Source organism: Sarcophilus harrisii, chromosome 1 (genome assembly GCF_902635505.1).
Source record: "Sarcophilus harrisii chromosome 1, mSarHar1.11, whole genome shotgun sequence".
NCBI lineage: Eukaryota > Metazoa > Chordata > Mammalia > Dasyuromorphia > Dasyuridae > Sarcophilus > Sarcophilus harrisii.
Window position 1 is genome coordinate 668,448,257 of NC_045426.1, and position 13,633 is coordinate 668,461,889.

A 13,633-nucleotide genomic window follows, 5' to 3' on the forward strand; every position below is an offset into this window, starting at 1 on the left:
AGTGCTCCGGGGGCTGGGGCCAGCAAGGGGCTCAGCCTTGAGTGAGGTTGGAAGGGAGCCCAGAAAGGTGCGGATTTTATGTGTGTGGGGTGGGGGGGCCCAGACGTGGCTGGCCCAGGAGAGACTCCAGAGCTGCCAGGGGACATCACGCCACCGCGGGTGGGGTGCCCCAAGGGTGACGTTCTGTGGGTGGTGCTGGGGGCGGTCCCAGAGCCAGCCCGAGGAGGGGCTCTGGGGTCCAGCTCCGAGCGACTCCCTTTGTGCCTATAAATAGGGCCTGACGTGCTCTGGAGCCCAGGCCAGCTCGGCTCCAGAAAGTACCACGTGACCGTACCCCCTTCTTTTCCTCCCTCCCTCCCCGGGGGGCCCCGCCCCCATGACATCAACCCACAAGGCCGCGCGCTGTTGTGCAGTTTACAGAGCGTCTCCGGGACAACCGGAGCTGGGGCGAGGATGGGGGGGGCGGGGGGGAGTCGGAGAGGCTGGAGAGGGAGGCCGCGAAGGGGTGGGGGGTGGCCAGCTGCCCTGCCCCCTATGTAAATGAGGGGGGGGCCAGGGGGAGACGTCATCTGCATCCAATGGGGAACGGGCGAAGTGAGCTCATCGTGGCTGGCCGAGGGTATAAGACGCTGGAGCTGGGGGCTGCGCGGGCAACGGCCTCCCGAACCCAAGCTCCCGAGAAGGTGGGGGGTAGGCGTAGGCGGGGACAGAGATAAAGATAAGGCCCACGCGCGCGCGCGCGCGAGAACCGTGGGGAGGGTCGTCCGCCGCTATCCCCACCGAGCAGCCAGTCCAATTCCGGGGAGGGGCTGCAGCGACTAGAGCGCAGCCGCTACGAGGGAGCGTGTCTCGGGGTGGGGGAGCCGATCGAGCGATTCCTCCCCCAGTCCCCCTCCCCCTCGGGGGGAAGCGGCTGCCTGCCCCCCTCCCCCGCCCGCTCCCTCCTCCCTTCTCGCTTCCTCCGCCCCCGTCCCTCCCCCCCGGGGCCGCTCCTCCTCCCCTCCCGGCCCGCCCCTTCCCCCCTTCTGCTCCCCCCTCCCCGGGGCCGCTGCGGGGGAGGAGGTGGAGAATGGAAACACCCTTCTACCATGATGATGTGTTAAGCAGCTTGAGCGGCGGCAGCAGCACCAGCACTAGCGGCGGCGGCGGCGGCGGCGGCGGCTTCGCCTCCTCCGGCCGCCTCTTCCCCCCGGCCGCGTCTCCCTTCGCTGCCGGCGGCGGCGGCAGCATGATGAAGAAGGACGGCCTCACCCTGAACCTCAGCGATCAGGTGGTGGCCACCCTGAAGGCCGCCCCGCCGCCGCCGCCCCACGGCGCCCACCACCTGCGCGGGGACGGCGGCGGCGGCGGCGGCGGGGCGGGCGGCGGGGCGGGCGCCGGGGCCGGAGCCTCGGCGGCCGCCGAAGGACTGCTCACGTCGCCGGACCTGGGCCTGCTGAAGCTGGCGTCCCCGGAGCTTGAGCGCCTGATCATCCAGTCCAACGGGCTGGTGACCACGACCCCCACCAGCAGCCAGTTCCTGTACCCCAAGGTGGCGGCCAGCGAGGAGCAGGAGTTCGCCGAGGGCTTCGTCAAGGCCCTGGAGGACCTGCACAAGCAGAACCAGCTGAGCGGCGGCGGCGGCGGCGGCGGCGGCGGCGGGGCGGGCCGGCGGGGGCCGGAGGGCCGCCGGGGGCAGCGGGCGGCTGTGCGCCCACGCCAGGCGGGGCGGGCGTGGAGCTGAGCGCGGGGCCCGCGGCCGCCGCGTCCCTGGCGCAACCCGAGCCGCCGGTCTACGCCAACCTGAGCAGCTACACGGGCTCGGCGAGCGCGCTGGGGGGCACTACGGTCAACTACAGCACGGAGACGGTGCCTTACCCGCCGCCCCCCGCCGGCCTGGGACCCGGGCCCGGCCCCGGGCCTCCGCAGCCGCACCCCCGGCTCCAGGCGCTCAAGGACGAGCCGCAGATCGTGCCCGATGTGCCCAGCTTCGGCGAGAGCCCGCCGCTGTCCCCCATCGACATGGACACCCAAGAACGCATCAAGGCGGAGCGCAAGCGGCTGCGGAACCGCATCGCAGCCTCCAAGTGCCGCAAGCGGAAGCTAGAGCGGATCTCGCGGCTCGAGGAGAAGGTGAAGAGCCTCAAGAGCCAGAACACGGAGCTGGCGTCCACGGCCAACCTTCTCCGCGAACAGGTGGCGCAGCTCAAGCAGAAGGTGCTCAGTCACGTCAACAGCGGCTGCCAGCTCCTGCCCCAGCACCAGGTGCCCGCGTACTGAGGGCGGCGCAGAGCCTAAGCTTCCCGGAGGCCCGGGGGCCGGGCCGGGGTCCCGGGGCCATCCACTCACTGACTGACGGAGTTCGGGAGTCCGGCCCGGGACTGCTTCTCCCTCAGGGCGCATGCTCGGCTGCTTCTCTCCCCCTAACCCTCGGGGGCCGGCACCCGGACTCTCGGACCGCTCAGACGCCTCTCCCGGGACTGCCCCGTAGGGCGCATGCCTGGCCCGGCCGACCCCTCTTTTTTTGGCCATCCTCTCACCCCCTGGAGCCGGGACCCTTCGGCTGACCCCGGGCGCCTGGCTCGGGGTTAGAACTAGTCTTTAGGGCGCATGCCTTACTGGAGGCCCCTCTATTCTGGCAGCCCGCCCGCACCAGCCCCGCGGGCCCCCGCTGCTGAGACCACCAGCTTCAGGCTCCCTCCAAGTCCGATCCAAGTGGCCTCCGGGCGGACTGCGGTGGATACCGAGCGGCGATACTGGGCCTTGCAAGGAAACTGGAGGGGAGGGCAAACTTTGGGAGCCTGGACTTGGGGTTGCGGGTCTAGCCGAGAGGGGCCGTGGCACGCACCGGCGAGACAAGCTTCCAGCCAGGGAGGTCTGAGCGTGGAAGACCGACCCCCGGTCCCCGGGCTCTCGCTGCTGGGGGGGCTCCCCGCCCCCTGTTTACAAGCCCCAGGAGCTGCTTGGGCCACCACCGTCTAGTCAGTCCGTCCGTCCCTTTTTCTACGCCACCTCTCCCTCTCCCCTGTCGTGTGTCCTGTTTGCACAAACCCGAGTCTCCCTCCCGCCCCCTTTGTACAAAGTGTAAATGTGACACTTACAGAATTTCAAGCTATTTTTTTTTTTGTTTGAAGTGTTCGAATTGCCCTATTTATGTTTATACCGGGAACAACGTGGTGGGTGGGTTGTTGTTGTTGTTGTTGTTTTTGTTTTTTTTTTTTTTTTTTTTAAGAAAAACCCCTCATCCCCCCCCATCTGCCCCCCTTCCCTCCTTTTGCTATTACTCCACATTCCAGTATGTAATACTGTACTCTGACCTTCTGTTCAGTAAAGTATTGTTACCACGAGCTCAGGCTCCGCCTACTTCTTTTGGGGAGGGGCCTCTCCACCATCTCTCCTCCCCTCTGGTCCCGGGGCTACAGCCTCTCCCCCTCTCCTGTACCTCCTCCGGCCCAGGGACTCGGAGGGGCCAGGCTGGTGCTGGACCAGCACCTTCTGGCAAGTCGGAGCTCCAGCATTGTGGGAGCGCAGGGTTTGTTCTGAGGCCCCAGGGAGGGAGAACCGATCTGGAGTTGGGACATCTGGCTGTGGGCAGGGCGGGGAAAGTACACCCCACTGACGTAAAGCGCTGGGGGCTGCCCTTCCTAGTGGACCACCCCCACCCCCAGCCCCTAAGGTGGGGGGTGGGGTGGGGAACAGAGGCCCAGGCATGCCGGCCGGCCTGCTGGGCCCCTGGCAGGCAGCCTGCTGATTGGCAGAGCCCTGCACGCAATTATAGAACCCGGAAACTTGGGGCCAGGGCGCCCAGCCCTCCCGGAATGTGGGTTTCCTGGGGGGCCCCCTGTAATTCAGGCTTGGGGGTGGGCTGCAAAGTCGGGTTTCTTACTTTCTCAAAGGCTCTCATCTCTAAACAGAGAAAGGAAGCGAAATTCCACCAACGCATGTCTATAGTGTCTGTTATTGGCCATCAAATTGTCCTTTGCTGACTCGTAGTAGGAACTATCTAACCCCCGATCCCCCAACTAGCTGCCCCAAGATGATAATAACTTACATGTGCACCTCACTTGAACTTCCAAGTGAAAGGACCTCACAACCTCAGAAAAGCAAATAATTTAGGGCTGGAAGAAACCTTAGAGATAATCGAGTTAAGAGCTCTCATTTACATGCGGGGAGACTGAGGACCAGAGAAAGGGATCTGTCCAAAGCTTCCTTCACACCAACCCTGTAAGTTATATAGTACAGACGACCCTTACTTTGGGGAAACAATGCTCTCATCAGCATAGGTCCGTGGCTTCCAGATCCCATCTATCCACACTTCATTCTCCACCCTCCAAAGAAAAATTTTTCTGGCTTCTAGAGACTTTTCTAGACATGTTCATCTTCTGTGAACACCTGTGCAATTAAATTCAATTTACGCTGAAAACAAAAGATATCAAGCAAAAAGCAAAAAGCCTTCCATGGCAGTGGTGAGATTGTTATAGAATATTTACAAAGTAAATGGAACATAGCTTTGGGGACAGAGGTCACTCAAAGCTGGGAGAAAGACTTCATGAAGAAGGTGGGACTTGGAAAAAAAAAAAATCAGGGCTTCCAAGGAGCAAAAGGTTTTGAAGGGGAAAACCATTTACAGTTTGGGGGGCTGTCAAGGCAAAGGTGTTCAAGGCACTCTTATGACTTGTGCATGTGTAAGAGAGAGATGGATAGACAGAAAAATGTTTAGAGGGTCAGGGGATCTGCCCAAGATCCCACAACTACTAAGTGTTCTGATTTAGAAATAGAAGGCAGGATTGCTAACTTTCTGGTCCTCACAGATGTTGTCCAGGGACCCAGATCCATAGAAAGTGACTGTCTTCATTAATAGTAAATCTAACTCCCTTAAAATATTGTGTTCATTCAGCAATACTGATGAGTTTATTCATCCAACAAACACGGAATACTCACATCTATTGTGTGCTGGAACACATTGAAGCTAATTTAAAATGATTTTTGCTATCTGGCTTCTGTGCTAGGAGAGCTTCAAGTCTAGAATGATAATAATAGCTAATATTTATCTAGGTTTTTAAGATCTGCAATTCTCTTGATATTACCTCATTTGATCATTACAGCCCTGTGAAGTAGGTACTATTATTAATCCCAGTTTTCAGATGAAGGCAGTTAAGCTGAGCGATTTTGTCCAGTCTCATATGTCAGAAGCAGGCTTTGAATTCAGTTGTTTCTGACTCTGAGTCCAGAACTCTCTTTCTCTTTAACATTTAAATCAATCAGCAAGTATTTATCACCTGGCTCTGGCAATACAAAAACAGAAATGAACGTAACTACAGAAATATTGTAAGAATGTCTAATTTGGAAGGGGTCTGTCTTAGGTTACATAGCTAGGAAGTGAGAAAACTGGAAATTTCATTGTAGTGAGTCCAGATTTATAGTCCTGTACCTTTTCTACTACACAAGACTGCCTCTGTCTTTCTAGTCTTATTAGTCCATTCTGTTGGGAAGAGATTGAGCTGGGTACATGCTAGCTAAAGGACTGAAGCTGTCATGGGGGCCACTGAAGATAAACTGTGGGAAGGAAACATGGTAATGGATTAAAACTGGAACTTGGGGCCAGAAAGAATAGTCAGTCTACTCCGAATCTAGAAATTTACTAGTTGTATGAGCCTGGCTAAGTTATTTAAGCCTACCTCAACAGCCTCATCTTCAAAATGGGGATAATAATAGTATCTACCTCATAGAGTTATTGTGAGGGTCCCAATGAGATAATGTATGTGAAATGCTTTATAAACCTTGAATCACTATGTACATGAAAAGAATGTAAGCTATGATTCTTCCATCATTATGATCCTTGATTTTAAGGATATAAGAAAAGTTCCCCTTTTCCTCTCCCCCAAGTCCCTTCCCCAGCCAATGGCTAAGCCCTGCAATGTTATCCGGGGCATTTCCATTGTTGTTCTGGATTGGGATGAGGAGAAAGGAGGAAGGAGACATATGTACGGTCACTTTTAAGATTAATTTGCATCATTCATATTTTCATCATCACTTTCTTATGTCTAGACAATCAACAAAAGAATAAAGCCTTGATTTATAGTACTTTCTCATTTTGGATGCACACTAAATACTAACACTAAACATTTAGCAAAGGGGCCAGCTGGTTCAAGCTGGCTCCAAACACACCTCTGTCTTTTTGGACATTCATATCAAGATAAAAATTCATCCCAAGATGTGTTACTAATAAAACAGTAACCTCTCATGTAACTGAGGCAACTAGATACAGGATGGAAAATATGCATTTTAATACCTCCAGACATTTACTGTGTGACCCTGGGTAAGTGATTTAACTCAGCCTGAGTTTTCTCATTTGTAAATAAGGGAGTTGGACTCGACCTTTAAGATTCCTTCTAGCTATAAATGTATAATCCTGCAAAAATCTAGTAGAGTTTGCAAAGCACTAGATAGTTTATGGGGTGTTGTTTACTAGAAGGAACTTTAGAGATCCAACTCATTCATTTAAGCGGGAAGAAAACTGAAGGCCAGAGCTTAAAGTCACAAAGGGAATCAATGGCACAGCATTGTCCCCTGGGCATTTGTCCAAAGCTGACCTGACCCCTGGCTATGTCCACTCTGTCTCCATGACTCTCCCCATCATGAGGGTAGTGGTGCTGGAGGCAGCGTCCAGACAGGTTGCTGATGGTCCTGGGCAGGAACTGACCTGTCATTGGAAGAATCTATAGGAACTGAAGTACCTCCAGAATGAGAGGAGATTGTTGGCTAGTTCCGATGAACAGGAGTAGAGTTGTGAGAGAAGATTTGCCTCACAACATGGGGAGATAAATAGTTTAAGGATTATTATCCCTATTTTGCAGGTCAGGAAACTGAGGCTTAGAGGTGAAATGATTTGTCCATGTCACAGGTGATTTCCACCTCCATCCGTACCACCATCTCATGAACTAACGTTGGAGCTCCCCCTACCGACACAGGGAAGGAGAAATGAGCAGGAGTAGAAAATAGACCAGATGTAGGAAATAAGGAAATCTCAGCCCTGTGGTTCTTATGGGAGACTTTAGAGACCATCTAGTCCAACCCCTCTCGTTTTATATGTGGGAAAACAGAGAAATCCCAGCCCTATAGTTCTTTTAAAAATTTTTTTGTTTTTTTTCCTATAGATCTTAGGGAAGACATTAGAGACCATCTAGTCCAACCCCCCTCATTTTATATGTGGGAAAACTGAGGGAAATCCCAGCCCTATAATTCTTTTTTAATTTTTTTTTCTTTTTTCCCTATAGTTCTTTGGAGAGACTTTAGAGACCATCTAGTCCAACCCCCCTAGTTTTATATGTGGGAAAACTGAGGGAAATCCCAGCCTTATAGTTATTTAAAAATTTTTTTTTGTTTTTTTTCTTTTCTTTTCCTATAGTTCTTAGGGGATACTTTAAAGACCATCTAGTTTAACTCCCCTCATTTTATATGTGGGAAAACTGAGGTCCAGAGAGCAAAATGTACTTGTCTAGGAGAACACAGGCAAATGAGTAGTAGAACCCACAAGTGAACTCATCATTGCCAAATACTAAACCATTATTCTCTCACTGTGTGAGTCGGTGATGATGTCCTTTCTTATCTTGGGTCTCAGTTTTCCCAGCTCTAAAATGTAGTGATGGGACCAAATGTTCTCCAACTTCTATTGCCCCTCTATCCTGTGATTCTCTGGTTTTTGAGATGGCTATGGCAATGCCCTTGGCCCACCTTGGCAGTCAGGAAAGGCAGACAGACACAACATTACCTCCCATTTATCGGGAGCCACAAAGAAAACTGGGAGATGGGGGGAGGAGGTGTGGAGAGTGACTTCTGCGCCAGGACCAGTGTAATCAGTGCTCAGGGCCAGGGCAGTGACTCAGAATTGGACCTCTGCCATCTCCACCCAGCCCCAGCTCCCACTGGTCCCTTGGTGGGAGGGGAGATCGAGGAGGCCTAGAGAGGCCCGAGCTAAGAGGGCTCCAATTCTCCACCCTTGCTCATGGCTGAACTCACAGGGCCCTACCCAGCTCAGCCCAGCCCTAAGGTCTCTGACATGTACTGGTTGTATAACCAGGGACAAGTTCACAAAGCAAGCCTTGCAGAGGTCATCATCAGATCTTTTCTTAATAAGAATTCCCCATTTGACAATCAAGTAGCATTCAGCAAAGTCATCCAGCATTCCCTTGAAGACTTCAAAGGAGTAAAGTCCATCATCTCTCAAGGTAGTGCAGTTTCCTTTTGGACAACTTTAACTGTTTTTTTTTTAATTAAAGCTTTTTATTTACAAAGCAGATGCATGAATAAATTTTCAAAATTGACCTTGCAAAACCTGTTGTTCCAAATTTTCTCCTTTTTCCCCCTCCCCCCTCCCCTAGTTGGCAGGTAGTCCAATACATCTTAAATATGTTAAATCCAATATATGTATACATATTTGTACAGTTATCTTGCTGCACAATAGAAATCAGATCAAGAAGGAAGAAAAAGAAAAATTGAGAAAGAAAACACAATGCAAGCAAATAACAACAGAGAGAAAAAACCTGAGAAGGAAAACAAAAATGCAAACAATAACAGAAAGAGTGAAAATGTTATGTTATAGTCCACACTCTGTTCCTACAGTTCTCTCTCTGGGTGTAGGTAGCTTTTCATCATTAAACAATTGGAACTGGCCTGAATCATCTCATTGTTGAAGAGAGCCACGTCCATCAGAATTGATCATCATATAGTCTTGTTGTTGCCGTGTACAATGATCTCCTGGTTCTGCTCATTTCACTCAGCATCAGTTCGTATGAGTCTCTCCAGGCCTTTCTGAAATCATCCTGTTGGTCGTTTCTTACAGAACAATAATATTCCATAACATTCATACATCGTTACTTATCCAGCCATTCTCCAACTGATGGCACCCACTCAGGACAACTTTAACTGTTGAGCAAGTTTTTCCTGACAGCAAGCTTAAATCTACCTCTCAGTAATTTCTACCAAGTGATCAGTTTTGTCTTTTGGGAACAAGCAGGACAAGCCTGACCCCCCATTAGGTCGGAGGTAGTGATCATCCCTCCCTCAAGTCTTCTCTTCTGAAGCCCAAATAATCATTTAGCATTCCTGACGCTCAGTTTTCTCTCTCATGGGACAAGCTGCTTCCAGGAAAGATCTTTCTATATCTTAAAGCCTTATAGAAATGAGTAATGAGAAGCTCCGTGATATGGTGCAGGTTGCTTCATCTGTCTAATTTCATTTTCTTGAATGAGGATAACAATACCTAAACTATCACATCCTTAAATATCTTAATTAAAATACTTACATTTAAATAAAAATTAAAATACTTAAAAAAAATCACAAAATAGCAATCACATGGGTTCATGACCACAGTTTAGGAAGCTTTGATCTAGAGGATAAAAAAGAGATAATTAATGAGAGGAAGGGGATAAATTAATAAGGATTGAAGAAGACTTCCCATAGAAAATGAAATTCTAGTTGGGACTTAAAGGAAACCAGGAGATGGAGATGAGGATGGAGAACATTCTAGGAAGGGGGACAACCAGGGAAAATGTCCAAAGCCAAGAGATTGTTTGTAGAATAGCCAGTGTCACTGGATTGAAGGGTGTGGTCAGGAGTAAGGTATAAGAAAACTGGAAAGGTAGGAAAGATCAAAGCTATGAAGGGCAATGAGAAATAGCTGAGTATAAGGAGAGGGAAGAGGGAGGTCAGGATAGGTGATAAGGAAAACAAACTCCAGGAGAAAGTAAAAGGAATGAAGGAAGGATAAGTGGGGAGAGAGAAAGAGAGAGGCAGACAGTAACTGGAAACTGAGTGGATGCCCATCAATTGGAGAATGGCTGAGTAAATTGTGGTATATGAATATTATGGAATATTATTGTTCTGTAAGAAATGACCAGCAGGATGATTTCAGAGAGGCCTGAAGAGACTTACATGAACTGATGCTGAGTGAAGTGAGCAGGACCAGGAGATCATTATATCCTTGAACAACAATACTATATGATGATCAATTCTGATGGACCTGGCCATCCTCAGCAATGAGATGAACCAAATCAGTTCCAATAGAGCAGTAATGAACTGAACCAGCTACAACCCAGCGAAAGAACTCTGGGAAATGACTATGAACCACTGCATAGAATTCCCAATCCTTCTATTTTTGTCCACCTGTATTTTTTATTTCCTTCATAGGTTAATTGTTCACTATTTCAAAATCTGACTCTTTTTATACAGCAAAATAACTGTTTGGATATGTATGTGTGTGTGTGTGTGTATATATACATATATATATATATATATATATATATATATATAGTATTTAACTTATACTTTAACATATTTAACAAATATTGGTCAACCTGCCATGGGGGGAGGGGAAGGAGGGAAAAAGTTGGAACAAAAGGATTTGCAGTTGTCAATGCTGAAAAATTACCTACGCATATATTTGTAAATAAAAAGCTATTTAAAAAAAAGAAAAGAAAGAGAGAGGCAGAGACAGAGAGTGAATAAGAGAGGGAGAAGGGGGAAGGGAGGTAGAAGGAAGGGGAAAAGAAAAAAAAAAAGAAAGAAAAAGAAACTATTGCAAACATAGGAAAACAGGGAGCTCTTCCAAACTTTTTCAATGATACAAATACTGTTTTGAAACCTAAACCAGGGGAAGACAAAGCAAATAAAGAAAAGTACATATGAATATCCCTAATGAACATTACCATAAATGTAATATTTGCAAATAGGCTACAATAATATTTTAATAAATCCTACACCATGACTAACTTGTATTTCCACCAGTATTTAAGGTGTAGTTCAATATAAGAACAACTATGAACATAGTAGACCATATTAATAGTAAATAAAAATCACATAATTACATCAATAGTTGCTGACATGGGTTTTGACAAATTCCAACACTTATTTCTGTTTAAAAAAACAGAAAGCATAATAATAAACTATTCCCTAATATAAGCAGTATCTTTCTAAAATCAAGAGCAAACACATAAAAAGTTTGGAAGTCTTTTAAAAAATAATAGCTTTTTAATTTTCAAAATATGTACAAAGATAGTTTTCATTATTCACTCTTACAAAACCTCGTGTTCCAAATTTTTTACCCTCCCTTCCTTCCATTCCTCTCCCCTATCCAATATAGATTAAGCATGTTCAATTCTTCCAAACATATTGAAAGCCTTTTAAAGACAATTAGAGGTAAAATTAAAATGTCCATTATTACTAGAAATACTTACCATGATGTTAGAAATGCTAGCCAAAGCAGTAAGACAAGAAAAAGAAATAGAGGGACTAAAGATAAACAAACAGGAAACAAAACTAACATGTTTCTTTTTTGTTTTGTTTTCTTTTTGCAAAGAATGGTCTATTTAGAGGACCCTGAAGAATCAACTAAAAATCAATTGAAACAATTTATAAAATTAGGAAATTTGCAGAAGAGAAAATGAATCATTCATATTTGTGATATTATCAACACAACTCAACAGGAAGAAATACAAAGAAAAATTCTGTTCAGAATAATTACAGAATGTATAAAATACTTGGAAGTCAGTCTACCAAGAAATTCACAGGAATTATATGAATAGAAAGATAAAACAGAAATAAAGACAGACTGAAATAATTGGAGAAATATTAATTTCTAATGGATAGCCCATGTCCATTTGCCTGTTATTGTAATAAAAATTGTAATGCTATTTAAATTAATATACTGATTCAGGATTATATATATACCAAAGGGCTATTGTGTAGAGCCAGAAAAAATAATGATGAAATTCAGGTGGAAGAACAAAAAGTTAAGACTCTCAAGGGAAATGAGGAAGGGAAAAAAAGGAAAATAAGGAGCCTATTAGTAACAGATTCCAAACTGTACTACAAAGAAATAATCATTAGAATGATTTGGTACTGGTTTAAACGTAGAGAGGTCAATCACTGGAAAAAATTAGATATACAGCAAATAATAGCAAATGAACTAGCTTGGAGTTTTATGGACCCCAAAATCCCAACTACTGGGGCAAGAGTTCACTATTTGACAAAAATTGCTAGGAAAACTGGAAAGCAGTCTGGTAGAAATTAGGCCTAAGCCAATATCCCACAATATATGCTAAGATAATCACCAAATGAATAATTACCAAATGACACATATAAACTATGAAGAAATTACCTATGAAGAAAAATAGTATGTGACCAAAAAATTATAGAAGGGAAAATTTTGATCTTATAGTTGTTTGTTTTTTTTTCACAAGCAAAATCATTGCAGCTAAAATTAGAAGAGAAGTAGATAATATTTGGGGGAAGAGGAAATTATTTCATTGAAATTCTTTTATAAGAATATTATTTGCAAGATATATAAGGAACTGATTTAAGTTGATAAAAAATAAGTCATTTTGTGACGGATAAATGAACAAAGGTTATGAACAGACATTTTTCAAGTGAAGAAACCTAACCTGCCATAGCTATACTCCAGAATATCTTAGAGATATGCAAATTAAAGCAACTCTGAAGTTCCACTTCACACCCTATGAACAAAGATGACAAAAGCAGAAAATGACAAATTTTGGAAGGCGGCAGGAAAAAAAAAATGACCAGACACACCAATGCACAGTTGATGCATCTGTGAATAGTCACCTATTCTGGAAAGTAATTTGGAACTATTTCCCCAAAGTCACCAAAATGTGCATCCCCTTTCACCCAATAATATCATTCACTACTAGGCCTATTTCCTAGAGAAGTCAAAGAAAAAGGAAAAGAAATCCTGTGTACCAAAATATTTATAGCAGCTCTTTTTTAAGTGACAAAGAACTGGGGCTATAAAAAATAAATTGGGGTTATCACAAAATATGATGGAGGGGGTAATATGATAGAAAACCTGTATGAACTAATGCAGAGTGAATTGAGAAGAACCAGGAAGACAATTTATACGATAAAACAATATTGTAACAACAATCAAATTAAAAAATACTGATGACTTTTGTCTATTACAAATTCAGAGAACTGACAAGGAAGCATTCTGACAGAGAGGCAGTAGATTCTAAGTACAGACCAGCATATATAATTTTTGGATATGGTCCATGAGGGAATTTCTTTTGTTTGACTACACATTGACAATGGATTTTGCTTTTTTTCTTTTCTTCTTAATGACAGGAAGAGAAAACATATTTTTTTTTGCCTATAGACAAAAATACAATTAATTTTTTTCATATCTGAATACAATTTTATTTTTATTAAAGTTTTTTATTTTCAAAACATGCATAATTTTCAAAATTCACCCTTGTAAAACCTTGTGTTCCAAAATTTTCCCTCCCTTCCTTCCACCCCCTCCTATAGACAAGTGATCCAATATATGTTAAACATGTGCAATTCTTCTACATTTATTTCCACAAAAAATGCTTCAAGGCAAAAAAATCAGATCAAAAAGGGAAAAATGAGAAAGAAAACAAAATGCAAGCAAACAACAACAAAAAGGTAAAAATACTATTTTGTGATCCACATCAGTTTCCATAGTCTCCCTCTGGGTGCAGATAGCTCTCTGCATCACAAGACCATTGGAGCTGGCCTGAATCACCTCACAGTTGAAAAGCATGTCCATCAAAACCAATCCTTGTATAATCTTGTTGCTGTGTACAATATTCTCCTGGTTCTACTCACTTCACTCAGCATC

General features: G+C 45.8%; 1 protein-coding gene across 1 annotated transcript; it reads left to right on the forward strand.

Moving 5' to 3' along the window:
• Positions 1 to 1,000: 1,000 nt before the first annotated feature.
• JUND (JunD proto-oncogene, AP-1 transcription factor subunit) lies at positions 1,001 to 3,326 on the forward strand. Its single transcript, XM_003760756.4, is given in 2 exon segments — positions 1,001 to 1,648; positions 1,651 to 3,326. Coding segments are annotated over 2 exon segments (1,188 nt in total). The 5' UTR covers positions 1,001 to 1,069; the 3' UTR covers positions 2,260 to 3,326.
• The last annotated feature ends 10,307 nt before the right edge of the window (positions 3,327 to 13,633 follow it).